The sequence below is a fragment of the Papaver somniferum genome, chromosome 7, assembly GCF_003573695.1.
Source record: "Papaver somniferum cultivar HN1 chromosome 7, ASM357369v1, whole genome shotgun sequence".
Lineage (NCBI taxonomy): Eukaryota > Viridiplantae > Streptophyta > Magnoliopsida > Ranunculales > Papaveraceae > Papaver > Papaver somniferum.
This window is the reverse complement of record NC_039364.1, coordinates 26280327-26303411: the sequence shown is the minus strand read 5'-3', so window position 1 is coordinate 26303411 and position 23085 is coordinate 26280327. Positions and strand designations below refer to the sequence as shown.

General features: G+C 35.4%; 3 protein-coding genes across 3 annotated transcripts; all 3 read left to right on the top strand.

Annotated features, from left to right (window-relative positions):
* Positions 1–8856: 8856 nt before the first annotated feature.
* LOC113296759 (40S ribosomal protein S13) lies at positions 8857–11767 on the top strand. The gene is made up of 5 exons (XM_026545085.1): positions 8857–8993; positions 9094–9166; positions 9281–9419; positions 9531–9717; positions 11432–11767. Exons 1-5 carry the CDS (start codon positions 8971–8973, stop codon positions 11463–11465), a joined length of 456 nt encoding a protein of 151 aa, XP_026400870.1. The 5' UTR covers positions 8857–8970; the 3' UTR covers positions 11466–11767.
* Positions 11768–12365: 598 nt separating this feature from the next.
* Positions 12366–15149, top strand: LOC113294409 (chaperone protein ClpC1, chloroplastic-like). The gene has a single exon (XM_026542807.1). The coding sequence runs from the start codon at positions 12366–12368 to the stop codon at positions 15147–15149; it is 2784 nt and encodes a 927-aa protein (XP_026398592.1).
* Positions 15150–16042: 893 nt separating this feature from the next.
* Positions 16043–16695, top strand: LOC113296760 (cysteine proteinase inhibitor B-like). Its single transcript, XM_026545087.1, has one exon. The coding sequence runs from the start codon at positions 16159–16161 to the stop codon at positions 16609–16611; it is 453 nt and encodes a 150-aa protein (XP_026400872.1). The 5' UTR covers positions 16043–16158; the 3' UTR covers positions 16612–16695.
* The last annotated feature ends 6390 nt before the right edge of the window (positions 16696–23085 follow it).

Here is a 23085-nt window from a genome sequence, read left to right as displayed (position 1 = left end):
ATCACTAACATTGACAAACATGCTTGAGATAGCAAGGCATGCGAGTTCGACCGAGCAGTGCTCTAACAAGACCAATAAACAATGACTATTTCTGGGAAAGAGTATTGGGACATTTTGTAGAATCGCAGAATGAAACCATTTTGTAGCCACCCCCCATAGGAACCGGCCTAAAAGTATCCAAACTTTTAAAAGCCGCGGAAGATAAGCTTTTAAAAGCTACAAAAATGTATACGCTTTTGGTCCCACCTAATTTTAATGCTTGATTTATCTTTTATATCCCTAATTTCTTTAATAAATGACAAAAATTATTCTAAAATTTAAATTCAATCAATTTTTTGTTCCATGTATTTTATTCTTTAAAGATTATTTTTTTTTCGAACTATTTTATGTTCCATTCATTGAACATTTTCTTTTAACTTTATTAATAATAAAAATAAGAGAAAATATTAAATATTACTTAATTTTAGTTTGATTTTATTTGAAAATTATGTCTATAGTAAAAAGTGGTTAAGTAAAATAATAATTTTTTAACATTAATAATACTAGTAATTAGTATCTTTACTACTCTATACATACTACAAATTTATTTATATTCAACGGTAAAAATAATTATTTTAAAATCCAATATCTATGTTCCGAGATATGTCTGTTTGTGTCGCATTAACGACAATAGTTGGATATGATATTTTACCAAACGTTTAACTGTTTTTTTTTTACATGGTACAACACATCAACGCACAACAAAATAACACTTTTACAACAAAACTATATGAAATGCGTTTAACTGATGATAATTACCTTGGTTGCAACTTAGAATTATCTTTGAAAATATGCTTTCAAAAACAGTTTTTAAGTTTCATACCGAACACTCTTTTTAGTCTAAAAGAAAATGAAAACAAGCAAAAGAAAGAAAGAACAAAAAAAGAGGTATGTTCCGAAAACAGTTAAAATGAGTTTTGAAAACAGTTTTCAAAAACACAACCAAACAGGCCCTTAATTTCAATGACAGTAGGGGAGCCAGGGATACCTGAGGGGCGAGTCCATCAGTTGGACAAAGGGGTTTTTGCTCAATCTCATGAAATTTTAGAATTGATGTCGAGTGAAGAAGAAGATTTTTATGAATCAACTTTGATTGAAGCTTCTAAACCCGATGTTAGATAGCTTAAAGCTTTCTCACATTCCAGTCTCAATGCCAAGTGATTTAGAACTATTCATATGACCAGTGAGCATGGAATTATCTTGCCCATAAAATGTTTCAACACAATGCCGAATAATAAGGTCGATAAAATTTCTACCTCCAAGCTGGGTATCCCCTGCCACACTCTTAACCTCTATATCATTCCCATCCTCTTTGATCTTCATAATCGAAATACTCAAGCTTCAACCTCCAAGGTCCAAAACACATAAGGTTTCTACTTTCACATTAATCGACATTTCTCTAAAATTTAAAAAACGAAACCACGCCATGTTCATACACATGTTGATGAACCTACTTTTTAAAGAACTTTTATTATTGACGACGTAATCTAAAGCGGTAGCACTTGTTTTATTCAAAATCCTTAACACATTTAATCCAGGTGATTTTGTAGCAATTATTCTCGCCACTCTTTCGTAATCAGTGTACATAGACGGTACACTAATTACTCATTCTCGACATCTTGTATGGGGGTAGATTTGCATTACTTCACCATCACTTGTACGAAGAACTATCAAACAAAAATCATCTTCATTGGGAAAATTTTTAAAGGGAAATAGTTCAATGCTAGCATTTGTGACCTTTGCTGCGACAATCAATGGTTGATGATTAAATATAACGTTACATGGATTCTCATACCTTCGCGATATTGCATCGTTAGGAAAGAGTGGTGCAAAATGATCTTCATAATAAAATTCAACCAAAGAAGGAATCTTTGCAATTGTTGTCACTCCATTTAATTCCCAACCCCAACGCTGCTGACTTCCAAAATCAGTACCAATGTCTTTTTTTTTTTTGAATCTTTTTTTTTCTTCTGAATCTTTTGATGTAGAAGCTATTAAAATAAAGAAATTCTTGAAATCAGAATGGTTTGTTGAAGGGTGTGGCAGAAAAGTCTTAGTGTTATTAACAAGTTGGACGAGTTTCTTCATCGGAACTCACAAAGAAGTAAGAGCAAAATGAAAGAAAACAGAAAAAGGATTACAAAGATATAATTCTCTTTGAATCATGGAAGATGTAGTGGGTTGTTTGTATATAGAGACAATGGCAGTTGAGGAAGCAAGTTTCTGGAACTCGTAGTTTATGTTTGTTGAAGAAAATAGAAAAGCTAACTAGGGGTTATGATCAAGACTTTAATTTACAAGGTTTTTATTCTTCGAGGCTAAAGGTGCAAGCTCTGCTGATCTGAACTATTTATAATATGTTGACGCCACAGAACATACCAAAACGGTATTTGGATGTGGAATTTCTTTCCAAGGGTGAAGCTGTATTTGGTTTAGGTATGCTAGTTATAATGAGAGAGTGGGTCTCGCTCTAGGAAATTTTATTTTTAGGAAAAATTGGAAAAATACCTCGTATTTGGATGTTCGTTGGGAAAATGTCCCGCCAAAATAAAGTTATGGGAAAATTCCCCATCGTCAAGTTTTCCATCCAAATAGTTAATATGGAGATACTGACTGGCTAATATCTCATGCGCTGAGATATCGTGGATTGGTGAAATATTCTCTAAAAAAGATGGAAATATCAAGTTTTTAGTATAACAGGCTTCAAATATACATGTTACAACTATAATTCTATTTCCCGTTTGAAATTACCAAAACAAAGGATCTTGTGTTCAAAATATTCTACAGTCGCAACCATGGTAATAAAACTTCGAAAGGAATGGAGAACGTGGGCATTAACAATGGCGATGATAGTTCTTCTCGCCAAATTATACATGGTCACGTTAACACAACTGTTTGTTTATACTGATATTTACAACTTTTGGATTAGTTATGCCTAACTCGCACAAAATTAAGATTAGGAATACCTTCAGATGAAATAAACACATATGTGGTTTTGTTGGAAGTGTAATTTTTACTAGAGAATCAAATTATTTTCATATTCAAATTAAAATATTCATAAATACCCTTACAATCTAATAGGATATTGATTCTAATGTGTAGATTAAGCTTATCTTAGCCAATATATCATTTATATTATCTTGGTAACCTCGCTTATCTATTTAATTTTTCTTATTAATTTTCAAGGTTCCCTAAAATTTCTATAAACCGAAGTCTACAAATAGTTTGATTTTAAGAGGGAAATGGTTATATATATAAATATAAAAGTGTGTCACGAAGTAAAAGAGGTGATAACTAGAAAATACCACAAATTTATCCTTAACATTATGTCAGCGAATTTATAATTATAAAACATATTTCAGTTGAACAATATTTGTTCGTGAAAGAAGGAACTGAAATTATATCAAAACGTATGTACTACCAAGTTCTATACTCTTCGATGTCTTCTCGTTAAAAGATAAAACTTTATGTTTCAAGTTGATGAAGATTTGGAGATTGATTTATTTATTTTCTGAACGATATTATTATAAAGATTCTTTTCAATAATTTAGATTGGAGTTTTCATAAACGAAAGATCAACCAGCAAGGTAGTTTCAGAGATAAACGTAGAAAAGAAAGAGAACAAAGAAAATCAAAAAGAAAGAAAACCGAACTAAATAAATAGCTGATAATATTTCCTAAAGAAATTGTTGTTGATATTATATATCTAAAAAGATGTTTTTGATGAGTTAATTAATATCTAGTTTAAAAACAAAAACTTTTCAAAATTGGATTTCCAAGATTTCTAAAGATTTTTTTAGCTAGGAAATTAGTTTAATTTTCAAAGTTATCTAGATACCTTGAAAAGAAATAAAAGGAAGTGAGAGAAGAAAAATTTAAAACACGTACATATGACGTTGCAATGTTCAAATTTGTATGACGACTTAATTCTGAAAGTATTCAAATGTAGACTAGGTCCCATGATTTTTCTGCCGGACTTTTTTCCTTGTTGGTAAAATTTTGTTTATCGTGTAATTATTATTTTCCACATTATAATTATTTTTCCAGTTAAGTAATTGCACTTGTATGTTAATCATTTTGGTAGCAGCCCCATAATAAATAAGCTTTGAAGTCTGACTATCTACACATTGTTGAAATAATCTTGGGATATTTAGACTTTGGGTCCCAGCTATGTGACCAGCTTTGAGTTGGGTCCTAAAAAAATGTAATTAGAGTTTGGGTCGCATGACCAAAATTGACTATCTTGACAGTTAATAAAATGTTATTCTGTTAACATATGAGTAGCACGTGTTGTCAAAAACACATTAAACCACCTTCTTCTTCGTCAAACTTTCTTTTTGTCCGGAGATGATTGTCAATTGAACTGGTCACTGCTGCCGCCTCTGTTGGTAGTAAAAGATGAAGATTGTTTCATGTTTTTGAACCTGGAAGAGTTCCAGTATAATGAATAATGTTGGGTTTTGCTAGAATCTCAAGCGTGAATTCCGTGAAGAAGATGATGTTGTTGCTGGGATGTAATGATGTTTTCGTTGATTTGGGAAAGAATATAAGACATCAAGTGGTATTTTGTTGTTGCAGTTAGTTTCGGAGAATGGGTTTGTTGTGAATGCTAAATCGTAGGGGATAGAAGAAGCTATCAAGAAAAGGTATAGTCTACATCTGTGATATAATATCGACTGCACCTAACCTGTTTGACAGGTTTCCACAGAGAAGAGATCCTTTCCAAAATTCACCAACGATCATTAATTAATAAATAATTTGTAATTATTCAATTTTTTCTTTTAATCCTCTACCTATATCTCTTATCTAATACAGTAGTTTTTTTCTTAAGTTTTATGTAAATTTCCACTCATAGTTCATACCGTTCTAATACCTGGTGCTCTGTTTTTTCATTCATCAATCCCTTCTCCAACTGCCGTAACTGATTCCATTTTCTTATGTAAGAATCAATGTTTATGCTGCAACCACAGGAAGAGGAGGTGGATTTAATTTAAAGGTTATGCTGCAAACATGGGCCACGAAGAAGATGAGGGTATACATAGTAAATAAGTTAAAGTTTAGTTTTAAATCAGTAGTTTGACTTATTTAACTCTCTTTTGGATGGTCAAGACGGTCAACTTGGGTCATGAGACCCAAACTCTAATTGAAATTTTCCTAGGACCCAAACTCAAAGCTGGTCACAAAATTGGGACCCAAAGTCTAAATATCCCAATAATCTTTTTGTTGGTATTATTTTGGTAACATTATAAAAGGCATGTTTGCATGGGTTGATATCGAAAAGATTGTGGTGTACTCGGTACCCTCGTTATTTCACATGTTAATAACCTTTATAGGACATGTGATGATTCGATCTAGAATTTGATAAGTTTAAGAGATCACCTCTTCATTTTCTTCTTGTAGACACACACATACTATCAAAATTATCTTTCTTAGGTGGAAAATTATGTGTGGTTTTGGACGACCATAGTTTGCTTCATGTGGATTCATAGATAAAAATGAGATAAAACAGTTTGGGGACATCAATGTTTTAGGTAAGAAACTTCAAATTTACTGATGTTTTTAAGAAACCACCGAGATTCTTACATATTTTTTCTCTCAATAAAATCACTGAGATTTTTTAAAACCACTCAAAGAGTTCCCCGAAATCAATAAATCCACGGAGAGTATCCCAAATCCCATACACAAAAATTCTACAAATATCTTTAAAAATACCCCCATTAAATCAGTACATGGATGCGTAGGTTGAAAATTTTCCCTTAGTGATCATCAAGGGTGTAAGTTGTGTGACTGGGATTTAGAAACACCTACCGCTTGTTCTTTCAATGTCTAAAACTTGGGCCGATTTGGAGAAAGATTAAAGACTGGATTGGGATGAGTATGATGTTGAAGTGTTATTTTCAAGTTTTCTTGAGAAGTTTTGTCTTTTGAGCGTAGAGTTGGTGCACTCATTAGAAGGATCCTTGCCCTTTTGTTCTAAAGGGTATTTGGATTCACAAAAATAAGCTAGTCTTTAAAAATGTAAAGTTTAATGCACTTTGAATTCTTACTTAAGTCATTCGGCTAGCTAAGAATTCTACAATGTTCACAAAAAAAGATATTCAACGTCAAAGGAGTTATATGAAACTAATATTGTCTGAAAGGTCCTATCTAATGGTTTCTATAGGGTTAATATTGACGGAGCTTTTAATGGTGGTTGTTTTGCAAGAACTAGAGGGATTATTAGAGATGCAGCCGACGATTGTATTGTTTGGCAAGCACATTTACAAGAAAAACAACACTATTGCAAAAGTTTGGGTCATCCGTGATGGTACTGGGTTGGATTTTCAATTGGGCATACACCTCTTTGGAAGTCGAAAATGATTCAAGTTACAATACACAATTATGCAACGAAGAAATATATCCTCTATGGAACAACTATGGAATGGTACAAGAAAAATCACCGAAGCTAAGTACAAGTTTAATTGTGCAAGTGAAGTTTAATCGAAGATATAAAAAATCTACCGCCGTAGCGGACAATATAGAAAAACCAAATGAGAACATGAAAGAGTTTGGATAAGAACAATTACAAAGTTTATTAAGCGCGTGGATGAAAATTCCCATTTTCTCACCAATTTGTGAGTTCTAGAAGAAGTGGTAATCGCATCAATTGTTAGAAAAAATCTCTCTACATTTTTGTGTATGTCCATTATAAGTCTGACATGAGTCTTATATTGTGTAGTATGTATTGATTTGCCTACCTATTTGTACTCTTAGTTGTCGTAACAATTAAGTCTGTTAGAGTTTGTCTGTTGCTCTAGTATTCAGTTATATTTAAAAGGATTGTTTTTTTCCTCTTGTGTTATGCTTGATCATAAAAGCATGTATCTGCTGAATTTTCCCTGATCAAAGTAACTCCAAATAATACATAGTATCAGATACCAATCGATCCTCACAATATCATAACCCTAAATGCTAGTAACCTGAAAACCAAATCCACCATTAATGTGAGAAAAACTCAAAATTCAATGAATTCTTCAGCTGACAACAACAACAACGGTCATATAATAAACAATCAATCGAATTTTTCATCATTAAAAAAACCACAAGTTCTTTCGCTACCGCCACAAAATCAACCACCCCAATTCCATGAGCAATATTTACAGGATGATCCTTCTTCACCTCCACTTTTTCCACTTTTTTCCTCAACCTTGATTAGATATCCTATTTCATCAGCTTGATCATTTTGGAAAGATCATATTTCCTTAATCTTAATGATTATCTGTTCGGAATTTAGGATGGACCAATTCCTCCCGTGTCGCTATTTCTGTTGCAGAATAATATTCAAGTTACTAATCCTTTGTTCTTAGAATGACAGTATAGGTCATTTTGTTGGTTCTCGTATTAACGTAACAATTATTCTATCTCTTGCTACAAAACTACTTGGAAAGTCTTTTACTCGTGAGAAATGAACACGTCTTGCTAAGATCTTCAATAAGCAATTTTTTTACTAATGGAACTACTGATTTCCATGAATGGCTTAACACCATATTTGAAAACCATAAAGAAATGCAGGAGTAATGGATTGGATGTTCTCAATAGTATTGTTAGTTGGCATATCCGGAATGCAACATGTGATCCTGTCTTTAGAAAATCTAAGCAAAACAGTGCCCAAACTGCTAGGAAAACAATTAGGTTTATAAATAGTATCATAAGCATCAACAAATTTGATTATGATACTATGCATATACTTATTATAACCTAGTTAAAGATGAGAACTTGAGAATAAATTACGGAGAATTAAAAATGGATAAAGTGTTTATGCATGGTAATGTTGCTATTGTCGTGCTTGACTCTTTTACTTGCTCTGAGATAGGCTTGACTTTCACTGATTATGCAGGAAACACAACAAAAGCAAAAGTATATGTCGCAGATTATAGTATCAGAGAATAGCTCGAACTGGGAGGGGCTGCAGAGTCCATTAAGTGGGCAACAACATCATCTTCCAAAGTGATTCTGAACCTACTTTTTGTTGCTGATGAGAATGTATGCTAGAGCAAGGGGAAAAATATATATACTATTTGTGAAGACTTTGATTATAAAAGCACAAGCTGCATATAGACTCTAAAGCACAAGGCTTTATCTTGAAAAGTAGATTACCTATTATAGAAGCAACTCATATATTTACTTACTATAACCGTTTAGCCTTAAATCGCTTATGGTACAATGAAAATCTTAAAGTTCTTTTAAACAATCTTCATTCCCAATTACGGAAAGATAATGTAATACACTTTACTGCATACTGTAATCGTTTAGCTATAAATTACTAAGGGTGACGTAAAAACTCTGGAGTCTATTTTAAACAATCTCCGGTCTCAATTCCAGGACTGGAATGTCAATGTAACTAACTCTACTACTCTTTATAATGAGGAGCCTAAGATTCAAATTAATGAAATGAGGTTAATCCTCTTTTCGAAAAAAGTAAAAAAAAGTTAGCGAAGAAGTTAGATTCTAATAGGCTGTTTGGAAACACACCCGAAAATTGTTTTTTGACTGGTGGAAACAAAAATATCAGAAGTTAGTTTGTGTATATAATTGCAAAATGACTTCTAAAAACAAAAAAAATCAACTTTTTGTGAAGTAAAATGTTTGTGCTTATGATTTTTGCTCCTAACTTGTGATTCTGGTGGCATCCAAACACAGTTACAACACTTGGTCCCTTATCATATACACCCCAAATGCAGCAATTCGGACCCCTTATAGCATCCGTCCCATCTAATGGAGGGATACAAACGGAATTACGAGAGAAGATAAACTCTTATTTGTAGGGTTTGACACTCTTGTTTTACCCCTCTCTTTTCCTTCTTCCAAAATCTCTCACAATTTTAGGGTTGTATAAAACCAGAGAAACCAAAAAACGCAGTCGAAAGAAGTGAACAACCTCCATCTGCAATCATGGGTCGTATGCACTCTTCAGGGTAATTTCTATCTTCTGCTCGTTCTTCTTGTTCATAGATTTAATGAGTCTTCTGATTTTCGTTTCACTAAAAAACTTTTATATTTCTCATTTTTTCACAGTAAGGGTATTTCCTCTTCTGCTTTGCCTTACAAGAGAACTCCTCCAAGCTGGCTCAAGATCTCTTCTCCTGATGTAAGAAACAAACCCTTCACTCCAATTCTGAAATACTAACTAAACTGATAATGGGTCTTTTGGATTAGTACTTTCTTAATTTTTTTTTTGATTTTTATGGATGTTTTTTTTTAGGTTGAGGATAACATCTGCAAATTTGCAAAGAAGGGTTTAACCCCATCTCAGATTGGTGTTATTCTTCGTGATTCACATGGTATTGCTCAAGTTAAGAGTGTCACTGGTAGCAAGATCTTGCGTATCCTTAAGGCTCATGGTATGTTTGTTTGTTGATTAGTAGCTTTATTAAGTTATCTACTTTTTTTTTCTTCTTCTGGAGATTATGGTTTTGATTATTTTACTCTTTTGTTGGTTTTTTGATAATTAGGGCTTGCACCTGAAATCCCTGAGGATTTGTACCATCTTATCAAGAAGGCTGTTGCTATCAGAAAGCATTTGGAGAGGAACAGGAAGGATAAGGACTCCAAGTTTAGGTTGATTTTGGTTGAGAGTAGGATTCACCGTCTTGCTCGTTATTACAAGAGGACCAAGAAGCTTCCTCCAGTCTGGAAATAGTGAGTATCATCACCCAAATTTGTTTCTCTTTAGTATTTTTACATGAACTGTGATTATATAGGTTGGCCTAGGATTATCAAATGTACTTAATCTGCTGTTCATTGTCTTATGTGTTGTCTGAGGAACTGTGGTACACAAGTTATTGTCAGACTTGTTTTGTAGAAATTGGTTTGTTTGTTAATTCCAGGCTTTTGCTTGTCTCCTGATTTTTGCTGCTTGAAAAGCTAATTTGAACATGAATTAGTGAACCATCAAGTGTTTTTTGATGTTGAGGCAAATATTTAAGTTTTCTTCTTGGTTAATGTTATTAAATGGTGGTGCTTGACCCTTTAAGGATGAACAGGTATTTTGAGTGTTTACTCGACCATGTATTTCAAGGATGGTTAGTTCTGTTATTGTATTGTCTAGGGATTATGTTTTTCGACACCAATTGTGCTTTGTTGATGACCAGTAAAAAATAACTTCCCTTATATGATTGCGCAAATTTATATTGAGTGGTTTAAGAATGTCAACAAGTGTGGCTTTGGATTGTGTGTTGGCCGAGAAACTGTGGTACACAGGTTATTGTCAGACTTGTTTTGAAGACATTTGTTCGTTTGTTCATTCCTGGCCTTTGATTTGCATCTTTCTCATATCCTGATTTTTGCTGCTTGAAAAGAACATGAACTAGTGACCCATCAAGTGTTTTTTGATCTCGAGGCAAAAATATATGAGTATTCTTCTTGGTGGTGGTTGTGAACCCTGAGAGGATGAACAAGTTTTTTTAGTGGTTACTCGAACACGTACTTTGAGGATGGTTTGTTCTGTTATTGCAATGTCTAGGGATTATGTATTTCAACACCAATTCTGCTTTGTTGATGACCAGTAAAAAAACTAGTGACCCATCAAGTGTTTTCTTATCTTGAGGCAATATATGCGTTTTCTTTTTGGGTGATGTTACTAAATGGTGGTTTGTTCTCCTGATTTTTGCTGCTTGAAATGCTAATTTGAACATGAAATAGTGACCATCCAGTTTTTGTGGACCCTTAGATGATGAACAAGTATTTTGAGAGTTACTTGGCCACATATTTCAAGGATTGTTTGTTCTGTTTTTGCGATGTCTAGGGATTATGTATTTCGACCTCGATTGTGCTTTGTTGATGACCAGTAAAAAAAACTTTCTAGACATGCCTGTTCAAATATATATATATATATTGAGTGGAGCTTTCAGAATGTCAGCAAGTATGGCTTAGGATTTTCAATTGTACTTAATTGGTTTGTTTGTTCATTCCCGGCCTTTGCTTTGCATCTTTGTTGTCTCCAGGTTTTTGTTGCTTGAAAAGCAAAATTAAGCATGAACTAGTGAACCATTTAGTGTTTGTTGATGTTGTAGCAAATATTTGAGTTTTTCTTCTTGGTTCATGTTATTGAACAAGTATTTGAGGTGGAGATTTCAGAATGTCAACAAGTATGGTTAGGGATCATACATTGTGAACTCTCCACTAGCACTTATTTGCTTTTTGAATAACTTATGAATAGCAAGGATTGTTTCCAAGTTAGTGCACATAATATTTTTTTTCAAGATTGTTTGGATTTCCTATAATTGCTGGTGCCATTTTATTTTGTGTTTGAAGTATGCACCAGTTTTTCCTCAGCCGCATTACATTTATGGATCATGATTTTTCTGTTTGTGACCAAGAATTCTCAACTCAATGTTCTTTTTTTTATTTGCAGTGAATCTACCACTGCCAGTACTCTCGTGGCTTAGTTTTGGTTTCCATCTTGGGAAGTAGGTTTTGTTATTGGAGGTAGAAGAAGACACGCCCTTGCTCTTCACATGGAAAGGACTTTTTGTTAGCTTATTTCCCCCTGTTTTGGTTCATAAATCAAGCACTTTTAAAAGAGTGGAATGGATTTTTGTTTCTTCTAAATTATTATTAGGTGGCAAGTGCAAGGATGATTTTTGTTGTTCAAGTGTGAGTTAGAATGGAAATACAGCAGTTTACAGTTCTATGTTGCTTACATTTTCTCGCATTTGGCGTAAGATTATATTTTTTCTGTCCTCTGATAGATATACCTGGCATGTGGAATATATTTGAGTCTAAGATATGCATCTCCAAACATTTGGAGATGTTCATGTTTGGGATAAAAAGAATTCACTGATGCAGTCAAAATCTTGAAAACCCTAAATGTGCTGAACTTTGGATATTAAGTAAAATCTTGAATCATGCCATTGCCAAAAGAAATCTTGAAATACTGAATTTTGCCTGCTGAATGAACTTCACCAGCTAAAATGTGAAGATTAGTCGCTGATGCAACAATACAATTTTGTATCACCCGTCCAAGCTGTAAACAACAGCAACAACAGATTAGTCGCTGATGCAACAATACAATTTTGTATCACCCGTCCAAGCTGTAAACAACAGCAACAACAAGCCGCAATTTGACAACTTCACAAGGATATTCCCCTAAAGCTCACAAATACTTGCAAATCAAGTCATAAATACCACGAAATATTTCATTGCTATATATATTCCTATTTTCTCTCTTATATCTCCAACAACAAAGGCAAGATACCTTTGTGTTAGGATTTCGTTCTATTAAAACAAAAAAAAAACCCTAAATTTTTCATTATTTTTCACAGGGGTTTACTTCTCCGGTGTGAACAATGGCTGGGTCTCTTCTTCAATCGACGAATTTCAATGCTCTTCTATCCGGCACAAGTCATGGCAGTAAACAAAGAGCCTCTGGAGTATCCAACAGAAGTAGTACTTTCAAAGTATCATGTAGTCCTGTTGAGATGCCAGGGTTGAGAATCTCAGCAACGCAATCTCTGACAATAGGAGGTTTTAATGGACTTGGAAGAATTACTTCTATAGATAAATTGGCATTCTCTGGCCATGATTTTCATTCCAAGGTGGCGACATCAATATCTGCACCTCCTCGTGGAAGAGGCAGTCGGTGTGTTGCTAGAGCTATGTTTGAGAGATTCACAGACAAAGCAATCAAAGTTATCATGGAAGCACAAGATGAAGCCAGAAAGTTGGGTCATGATAAAGTTGGTACTGAGCAGATTTTGTTAGGGCTTATCAGTGAAGCTACTGGAATTGCTGGAAAGGTCTTAAAATCTATGGGAGTCAATCTAAAGGTTGCTCGTGTCGAAGTGGAAAAGCTCATTGGAAGAGGTACTTGTGGGTATGTTGTCGAGGTAGCCTTTACTGCTCGTGCAAAGCGTGTTTTGGAACTTGCAGCAGATGAGGCACGCCAGCTTGGGCAGAATTATATTGGCACTGAGCATTTGCTGCTTGGTTTACTTGGTGAGGGTGAAGGTGTAGCTACTCGTGCACTTGAAAATCTTGGAGCCGATCCAAGCAACATTCGCAAAGAGGTTATCAGGAGGGTTGGTGAAAGTGCTGAAGCTGTAGCTGCTGGCAAGGAAGGTGGCAGCGCGAACAGTAAAATGCCAACACTTGAGGAGTTCGGGACCAATTTAACAAAACTGGCCGAGGAGGGAAAATTAGATCCTGTTGTTGGAAGGGCACTGCAAATAGAGCGCGTAATCCAAATTTTGAGCAGACGTACAAAGAACAACCCTTGCTTGATTGGAGAACCTGGTGTGGGCAAAACTGCAATTGCTGAAGGGCTTGCTCTGCAAATTGCCAATGGTGATGTACCAGAAACGATCGAGGGAAAGAAGGTTATCACCTTGGATATGGGTCTCCTTGTAGCTGGTACAAAGTATCGTGGAGAGTTCGAACAACGATTAAAGAAGTTAATGGATGAGATTAAACAAAATGACGATATTATTCTGTTTATAGATGAAATACACACTTTAATTGGAGCTGGTGCAGCTGAAGGTGCAATTGATGCAGCAAACATTTTGAAACCAGCTCTTGCAAGAGGTGAATTGCAGTGTATTGGTGCTACCACACTAGATGAATACAGAAAGCATATTGAGAAGGACCCGGCTTTAGAAAGACGATTTCAGCCAGTGAAAGTGCCTGAACCCACCGTTGATGAGGCCATCCAGATTCTGAAAGGTCTTCGAGAAAGATATGAAATTCATCACAAGCTTCGTTATACAGATGCGGCCTTAGAAGCTGCTGCAAGATTGTCATACCAGTATATCAGTGACCGCTTCCTCCCTGACAAAGCAATTGACTTGATCGATGAAGCTGGTTCTCGAGTTCGACTTCGTAATGCTCAGATGCCCGAGGAAGCCAGACAACTTGAGAAAGAGCTCAGGCAAATAATAAAAGAGAAAAATGAGGCAGTTCGTGCCCAACAATTTGAACAGGCTGGCGAGCTAAGAGACAGAGAGATGGACTTGAGTGTCCAGATCACAAATGTAATTGACAAGGGTAAAGAATTAAGCAAGGCAGAGAGTGAGTCAGGTGGTACTGGCCCTGTTGTAACTGATGTTGATATTCAGCACATTGTTGCTTCTTGGACTGGAATCCCAGTAGACAAAGTCTCTATCGATGAATCCGATAAGCTCCTTAGAATGGAAGACACACTCCACAGAAGGGTCATCGGGCAAGATGAAGCTGTTAGAGCTATAAGTCGTGCAATCCGTCGTGCGCGTGTTGGACTTAAAAACCCTGATCGTCCAATTGCCAGCTTCATATTCTCTGGACCTACTGGTGTTGGAAAGTCAGAATTGGCCAAGACACTGGCATCTTACTATTTCGGATCTGAGGAGGCTATGATTCGTCTTGATATGAGTGAGTTCATGGAGAAGCATACTGTCTCCAAGCTTATTGGATCTCCACCAGGTTATGTTGGGTACACCGAGGGTGGTCAATTGACAGAAGCTGTTCGGCGTAGACCTTACACAGTTGTTCTTTTTGATGAGATTGAGAAGGCTCATCCTGATGTCTTCAACATGATGCTTCAAATTCTGGAAGACGGGCGATTAACTGATAGCAAGGGTAGAACCGTGGATTTCAAGAACACGCTTCTCATAATGACGTCTAACGTCGGAAGCAGTGTGATTGAGAAGGGAGGCAGGGGAATGGGTTTTGATCTAGACTATGACGAAAAAGACAGCAGCTACAACAGGATCAAGAGCCTCGTGCAAGAGGAGCTGAAACACTATTTTAGACCAGAATTCTTGAATAGATTAGATGAGATGATTGTTTTCAGGCAGCTAACAAAGTTGGAAGTCAGGGAGATTGCGGATATAATGCTCAAGGAGGTGTGTGAAAGACTGCGCACAAAGGAAATAGAGCTTCAGGTTACTGACAGGTTTAGAGATAGAGTGGTTGATGAAGGATACGACCCAAGCTATGGGGCGAGGCCGTTGAGGAGAGCGATTATGAAGCTTTTGGAGGATAGCATGGCAGAGAAGATGCTGGGTGGAGAGATTACAGAGGGAGATTCAGTCATCATAGATATAGATGGTGATGGGAATGTCATAGTCCTCAGCGGTACATCGCCACAACTGGTGTAAAGTAAACACCACCACGAGTAAGATGTTAGTCTTCTTTAGTTTGGTAGTTCTAGGTTCCTCTTCATTTTTGTTTTTATAATGTGGTTTTCAGTTTAAAAATTGCAGTTCATTAAGAAATATAAATCAGAATTTTTTCTACAAAAACCAAATAAAGTGAATTGTATACTACAATCTATGTCCATCAGGTGCAATCTTGTCAACGCTTTCCAACTGCGAGATGCAAGGAAAAGAAATGTGGGCATTCATGATATAGAGACAGCTAAAATATACAGTAGTCATAAAAAAGCTATTTACCTGTTCCCATTCATCCTTGTTGTAGGTCAAGATTCCTGCTAGCTTCTTTGAGTGTTTTTTGTGTCTACAACTCTCTTCTGTAACTTGGAGCAAATGGGAACTGAATTCATGCCTCCAACAAACATTTCCTTGTATAGCCATTATGACACATTTCCTAGAGCAAGATCATGCCATATATATGTATCTCCATCCACTGGTTGAGTCTCATAAATTATATCTTTCCTGTCATGCTTCCATCACAGGAGGTAACAGAAGATCAAATAAAATATTTATTCATTTTTTTTTGGAAATGGTTATTTCTAGGAATAGAAATGGTGACATCCAGTTCTTCGTTTTCCTCCTCCAGGTTTTGATGTTTTGACTGAACTCACTAAAAGTTTGGTCTTATTCACAACCCAAAACAGGGGTGTTTCTGTCATTTCCGAGTTGGATGTTGTTGAGGATATGTACAACAATGTTCGGTACTGTGCGTACCCACCAGAAAACACCAAAACTCACTAAACTCCAATAGCTCACTTACTCACTTTGTCGCATCTCCAACTTCCATCACAATACGCGGCACTCCGTGAAAGCACATATCTTTTTACGTGTCCAAAAACTACACCCTGCAAACCCGTCTATTTATACATTTTCGCACCATACCATGTGAACACCATCTCAATCTCTTCGATCACATCACCACTCCACTTCACTATCTCTCTGAAAACACTAAAAAATGTCGCTCAAATCTTCTTCTTCATTACCAATCATGATGATGTTGTTCTGTTTCATGTTATTCGCAACATTGAGTTGTTGCTCATCATCATCATCATCAATATTTGTTTATGGAAGGGAAGGAAGAAAAGTTGGCGGCAGAATGGAAGTGAAAGATGTAAAAAACAACAAAGAAATTCAAAAACTTGGGAAATTCTGTGTTGAGGAGTTCAATAAAAATCTTGAAAGAGATATTCAAAACGGATTGGTTAGCAGGAACGATGAGTATGAGTTTCTTAATTATAACGAAGTTGTTGAAGCTGAAAAACAAGTTGTTTCGGGTTTGAAATATTACTTAAAAATATCAGCTCTGACAAGTGTTAGTGGAGTTGAGAAGAAATTTGATGCGGTTGTTGTTGTTAAACCTTGGATTAGGTCCAAAGTTCTTCTTAATTTTGCTCCTTCAGTCAATTAATATGGATTATTCCGGCCGATGCAAGTGTTTGACAGTATGAGGATGTTTTTCTTGGATATGTACAAATGATCTTTTTTTTTAGTTGAATAAAGACTTTTTAACTTCATGTTCATCACTAATGAACTGATAATAATAATAATAATATAATTAAAGGCTTTAATCTTATCCGTTAAAGTTCTTATTCAAATGATTTCATTTATAAACAAACTTTACGCTTTGGCCGACTGGCTAAGGCGTCTGCCTGCTAAGCACATGAGGTTTCCCCGCGAGAGAGAGTTCGAATCTCTCAGGCGTCGATTATTTTTTTAGTCCAGATTTTCACAATCAATCTTGATATTTCATATATACCCTATAATTTATTTATTAGGATATATTTTATTTTTTATTTTGAAATAGAAATTTATTAATTAATAGAGAAAAGATCAAACGTTTAGAGGAAGATAATCTTGCCTAACCCAATTTATTAGGGTAATTTTTTTATTCTTTTTTTTTTGATATTTCCGCATTGCATTAAGCAGGAGGATAATTTAGTTCTATAACTTAATTTTGTTACTTGGGATAAAATGATTTGATGTTTTATTATAAGTAAACTAATAAAAGTATTTCCATTTTCCACACAAAATTATTTATAGGACATAACTAAACTAATTATAAAAATACATTAGTTATTAAAACACCATGCCTAATTAAATTATTTTTCACTTGGTTATTTAATTAAGAAAAAGACATTCGTAAAAGAGTTCTTAGCATCACAAAACACCATGCCTATCAAACTTACAGCGTCAGATGTTGCTAGCGGAAGTATCCAGTTAGATTATGAAACTGGTAGATGCATGTTGGCTAAATTATTTGTCAACCGAAATTTTAAAGCAGCCAACCTTCGTTTCCTCCACAATGGTGGTTATGGCTATCATGTCACTTTGAAAAGCTTTGGTGGCAGTTCACTTTCAATCTCGCTGCTACTTGAACTGCGAGCACTTGCTAGGAGAGAGAAGTAGGTAGAGTAGTGTTAACTTTTTTCCCACACTTTTTTCTTGATTTGCAACACTTTTTGGCCAATTTAACAGTTCAATCTAGCCCATATGAGTTAGCCTAAATTACCTATTTGGCTACTTGAAGGTTTGACTAAAAGATCCTGTTCTGAACCCCAAATCTCCGAAAATCCAAGTAAGCAAAATTATATCCAAATGGTGACCTGAGTTATGTAGATCCAAAAAGAATTGGAGGCGTTTGGTTGATTTCGGACAGTGTTCTTGTATCCCCCATGACTCGTGCTTCTTCAGACCATGCCTTGGATTCGACCATTTATGAGATTAAAAGCTAGTTTTATTTATTGAGCAAAACTGACGCTTTGGCCGAGTGGTTAAGGCGTGTGCCTGCTATGGACATGGGGTTTCCCCGCGAGAGTTCTCAGTCGTCGTAAAAATTTTTCTCTCCATTTTGTTAGGTTTAACTTTTGGATATTTTCGTTGATCTCAAGGACTTCATGGCGATTCATCATACAAGTAGAAGACCTACTCAAGGAACTGGTGGAACTTCTCGACCAAAAGGTATGTGGAAACTTGAACTTATCTGTCACTCAAAAGTCTATCTATTCTATCTCCTACACTTTGAGACAAAAGTCGTATGCTATATATATAGACTAGATCATACTCATTTGGTATTTCGAGTCGGGTATACCTCGCCTATCTATATCTCGAAATATGTGTTGGTAAGATTTTCGCTTCGACCAAGTTTATCTTTACCTAGTGACGAAAGTCATGAATGTTTCAATCACTTTGAAAATTTCTTTGACGAGAAATAGTGTAACAACTATATAACGTTCTCTAAGAATGTTTCAATGATTGGAATGAGAGTTTAGATTACATAACCAATGGATTCCTTGAACCGAAGTTTTCGAACTTTGTTGATCAAGAGAACCGGAAGTATGGCAAGTGCCAAGTCCGCGAACTCAGTCCGCGAACTGCCGAAGTTCTCAAACCCGAGAATTTCTGCTGGAGTTACAACATAATAAACAAACAGAGGTATCATATACCTGAGAATTGGATGTATGAAGAAGTTCACTGGATGGATACAAACACCTTTTAACAATTCAGTATAAGGAAATAAAAGCATCACAAAATTAGAATAGGTCAATGACTTAGCTTCTACTTCCATTTTCTCTTTCTTACTTAATGGAAACTCACAAAATTCTGGATATATACAAGAGGGTAGAAGAGGGCTTAGTCATCACTTTATAGATATGTGTCATCCAACTTGTCCATCATTAGTTGGATGACACCTCACTAGGTGAGCCATGCTTAGTCAACATGACACCTAAGTTATCCTTAAGCTAATCTTAATTCCTTAATTTAACTCTAATCTTTCCTTAATCTGGCATATACTTGAACCAGCTTAGATTAGAACTAATCATAGATTAACTTAAGTTAAGCCTGATTTGTTGCTAAACCAACATAAAGTCTAACATCTCCCACTTTGGTTAGCAACAAATTCTTTACTGAAAACTTCAGGCTCAAGATTAAAGTACGTTAGCATTCGACTATGAAGACCTACATACCATTTAGAAGATGCATACGCTATTTCCATAATCAAAAAATTAAGACGTACAACAATTCCAAGCTAAAATTTACGCATTCAACTGATCTTTACAACAAAGATTTGTATACTTCAAAATTGAGTATTCTAGATGATCTCTGAAGAGATCGTTCGTCTCAATTAAGGGACTTCTTTATAATCATAACTGAGATCATTATATCCGATGCTAGAGATTTTCCCATGATCTCAAAAGATCTTCCAATGTCTCATTTAAGAGACTTATCTATCTTTGTTATTACAACTGAGATTGTATCTCATTCGAGAGACTTTTTTAGGTCTTATTCAGAAGACTTTTAGTCTCGAAATAGTTGTTTATATCTCTGCTATGATATTTCTTTATAATCTTAACTTAAGATTTACACCAATGTCTCAATTAAGTGATTACAGGGCAAACATAAATTTGTATGACCTCAAATGAGTCTACTTATGTCTCACTTAAGAAACTATAGTGAACTTTTTATAATTTCACTTTCTGCTAATGTCTCAGTTAAGAGACTACAAAAAATTCCTAATGATCTCAACTGACATCTGCTAATGTATCGCTTAAGAGACTACAACAAGCTTCTTTATGATCTCAACTAAGATCTGCTAATGTCTCTCTTAAGAGACTAAAACGAGCTTCTTTATGATCTCAACTGAGATCTGCTAATGTCTCGCTTAAGAGACTACAACAAGCTTCTTTATGATCTCAACTGAGATCTGCTAATGTCTCGCTTAAGAGACTACATCAAGCTTAAATTCCTTACGAGATGTCTCCGGAGAGACTTTCTGTGCTCAGTATGAGCTATGTCGACTTCTTGTACTCAATATGAGCTATGTCGACTTTCTGTACTCAATATGAGACTTCTTTACAATCTCCGAAGAGATTTTCTGTACTCAACATGAGCCATCTCTGAAGTACTTTCTGTTGTCATTATAATATACATCTCCGGAGAGAATTTTCTCTATTTTTCTCAATAATATAAATAGCAAGAACACATGTAAGTGATAATGAAACAAAATTATCATACTCCCACTATTCTATGGGATTCTGTGTATCTATACTTCATCATTCTATGTTCAGATAGTATGAATTGCTTACAACAACAACAACTATCTCTGTTTAGATGATATTAACAACACTAGCATATGAAACTTCATATAAATATAAATCAGAACTAACTATTGTCATTGAAACTTCATGATAATAGAACTCTGATTTCAGACTCAATACACCACGACTTCACCTTTGGGTAAACTTGTGATGTACTGAAGTCCCAACAAAAAACAAGACTAATCAGCTTATACATAGTACTCAACGTATCTATTAAACCTTTGGGTAGAAAAGACCTATCATTTACTATGTATAAATAGATCACCTCGCTCCATTACAGACGTTACTAGTATGATTAACCTTTGGGTATCGTCATAAGAACAACATATGAAACGCAATTTTACATAGACCTTTCAAAACGAAATACGTATCTTTTATCAGCTCCCTAAGTATCACTTTGGCGACACATGGAAACGATAAAAGTTACATCAAGACTACTATAGTAATCAACTATTCTCATTAAATTTCTTTCATCACTCTCAAAGCATCACTTTGGCAATGCTTAGTCGAGTAATGAAACAAGTACATATTACATTAGAATTATAATTTTCAGAAAACTGAAGATCAAACCACATAGATACAACAAACTAGTATACTATGAAGTTCAAATCTGCACCGTAAAAGAGAACATACATGAAGCTTGATGTTGAACATACCTTCATTATAGTCCAGATTCCAATGATTGTCTTAAACCTATGGAACTCCTGAGAAGAGGAGAAAACTTTTGCTCTCACTGAACTAGGGCAGTATTCACATCAAATACATTCAGGAATCAGGCACCGGTATGACTAATAATCAGCGGACTCTCAAACCTAGGAACATTCTGAGTTTTTGTATCTCAATGATCTGAGAAATATTTTCGACAGATGTATCACCGAGAACCTTATACAAGTATGGAGGTTGGTAAACTCAGAACAACTCTTCCACTTCCAATCCAAAGTACTTGCTCTTTATTACTGTGCACCATAAAGTTCACCTCCATCATAACACTAGGCTTTAACCAATTCTAAGCTCTTTGAGCATTTCATCGACACTCCAGTAGGTGCTTAACCTTTCCTATATATGCCCTTGTTCTGGCAGGTTTTAATGGGAACCCATGATTTGAACCAACCACAAGCTCCATAGTCTACCTACATCCAAGCCTCTAACAGAAGAGCAGTATCACTAGATTCGTTTGCTGTCTCAAGAAGTGCAGTCCCTTAGTCTGTTAGCAGATCAGATCAACACCTTATTTTTCCTGGTCATCCCGAATATAGCAGGATCACTTATAATCCTGATTCTGGTGACTGCCATAAACCCATGTAAGTCATGAGCGGAGTAGGAACTTTTGCTCCCACTGACTTGTACTGCTTTCCAAGGTATGCCCATACAGTTGCAGTAGTTCCAATTTCAAACTCATTCCCAAACGGTTGCAGTAGATCCAATTGAAAACTCCTAATTAGAGCATGTTGCTTCATTGGTCTTTCATGGCTTTCATGCTTGACTTGTATGCCACATATGGAGCAGCTTGTAAGGAGATCAGGAAACACTTATATCTTACCTGATCTTGATGGACCTACAAGTTCTGTCAAGTGATCCTCGCGTAATCTACCATGAAGAAGTAAGTTGAGCCCTTCACATTCCATAGAACATGTTTTTTCTGCCAAGCACCCTTTTAACACTGCCCTGTATGTTCAAGTCTGCACTAAAGACTGTTAAGCTCATCCAAATCATTAAGATGAGAAAAGATAATCAAGTGTTGCTACCAACGAAATCATTCCAGGTGAAATAAGTCTAAGCCAGGAATTTTATCACCCAAAATAGATGTAGTGTTCATTAATCTCATTGCCAGTACTATGGATTTCGTCCTTTGGGAAGAAAAAACATCAACCAGTGGTAGTATGTATCCATCCAGTGAACTTCTTCATACATCCAATTCTCAGGTATATGATACCTCTGTTTGTTTATGTGGTTCTTCATACATCCAATTCCAAGTGAACTTTTTGCTATAGAACTATGATGACAAATAAACTTTAGGGCAGTCTTTTTCTTCAACACCTCAGCTTCATATGCAACCTGAACTACTGGTAAGCCCATGAATTCTAGAAGCACTTTGCAGTCGTCATTCTGTTGTTTGTTCACCTTTACAACTTGTGTATTAAACTATCCAATGTCTTACATAGAGGAAGTATCACACAACTAATAAGAATATGCTTATATGTAGCTAAACCAGAAACACAATTCTGTATATACCCTAGTTGTAAAACATGAAATAACTAGGAGAAACAGAAGTAGAATGTTGGAATATCAGCTTCATAATCATCATTCATTATACTTAAACATGATCATATAATTATCCTTATGCTGAGAACATTCTTAACCCTAGTATTAGCATGCTCAACAAACTAGAAATCACCTTATGTAGAGCTATTAGCACATACTAAACTTGAATGGATCACCATGATAGTTCTGACTTAGCTATAACATTCATATGGTTGTGTTAGTAAGAACAATCAACTGAGATACAAACACCTTTTAACAATTCAGTAGAAGGAAATAAAAGCATCACAAAATTAGAATAGGTCAATGACTTAGAACCTACTTCCATTTCCTCTTTCTTACTTAATGGCAACTCACAAAATTCTGAATATATACAAGAGGTTAGAAGAGGGCTTAGTCATCACTTGATAGCTATGTGTCATCCAACCTGTCCATCATTAGTTGGATGACACCTCACTAGGTGAGCCATGCTTAGTCAACATGACACCTAAGCTATCCTTAAGCTAATCTTAATTCTTTAATTTAAC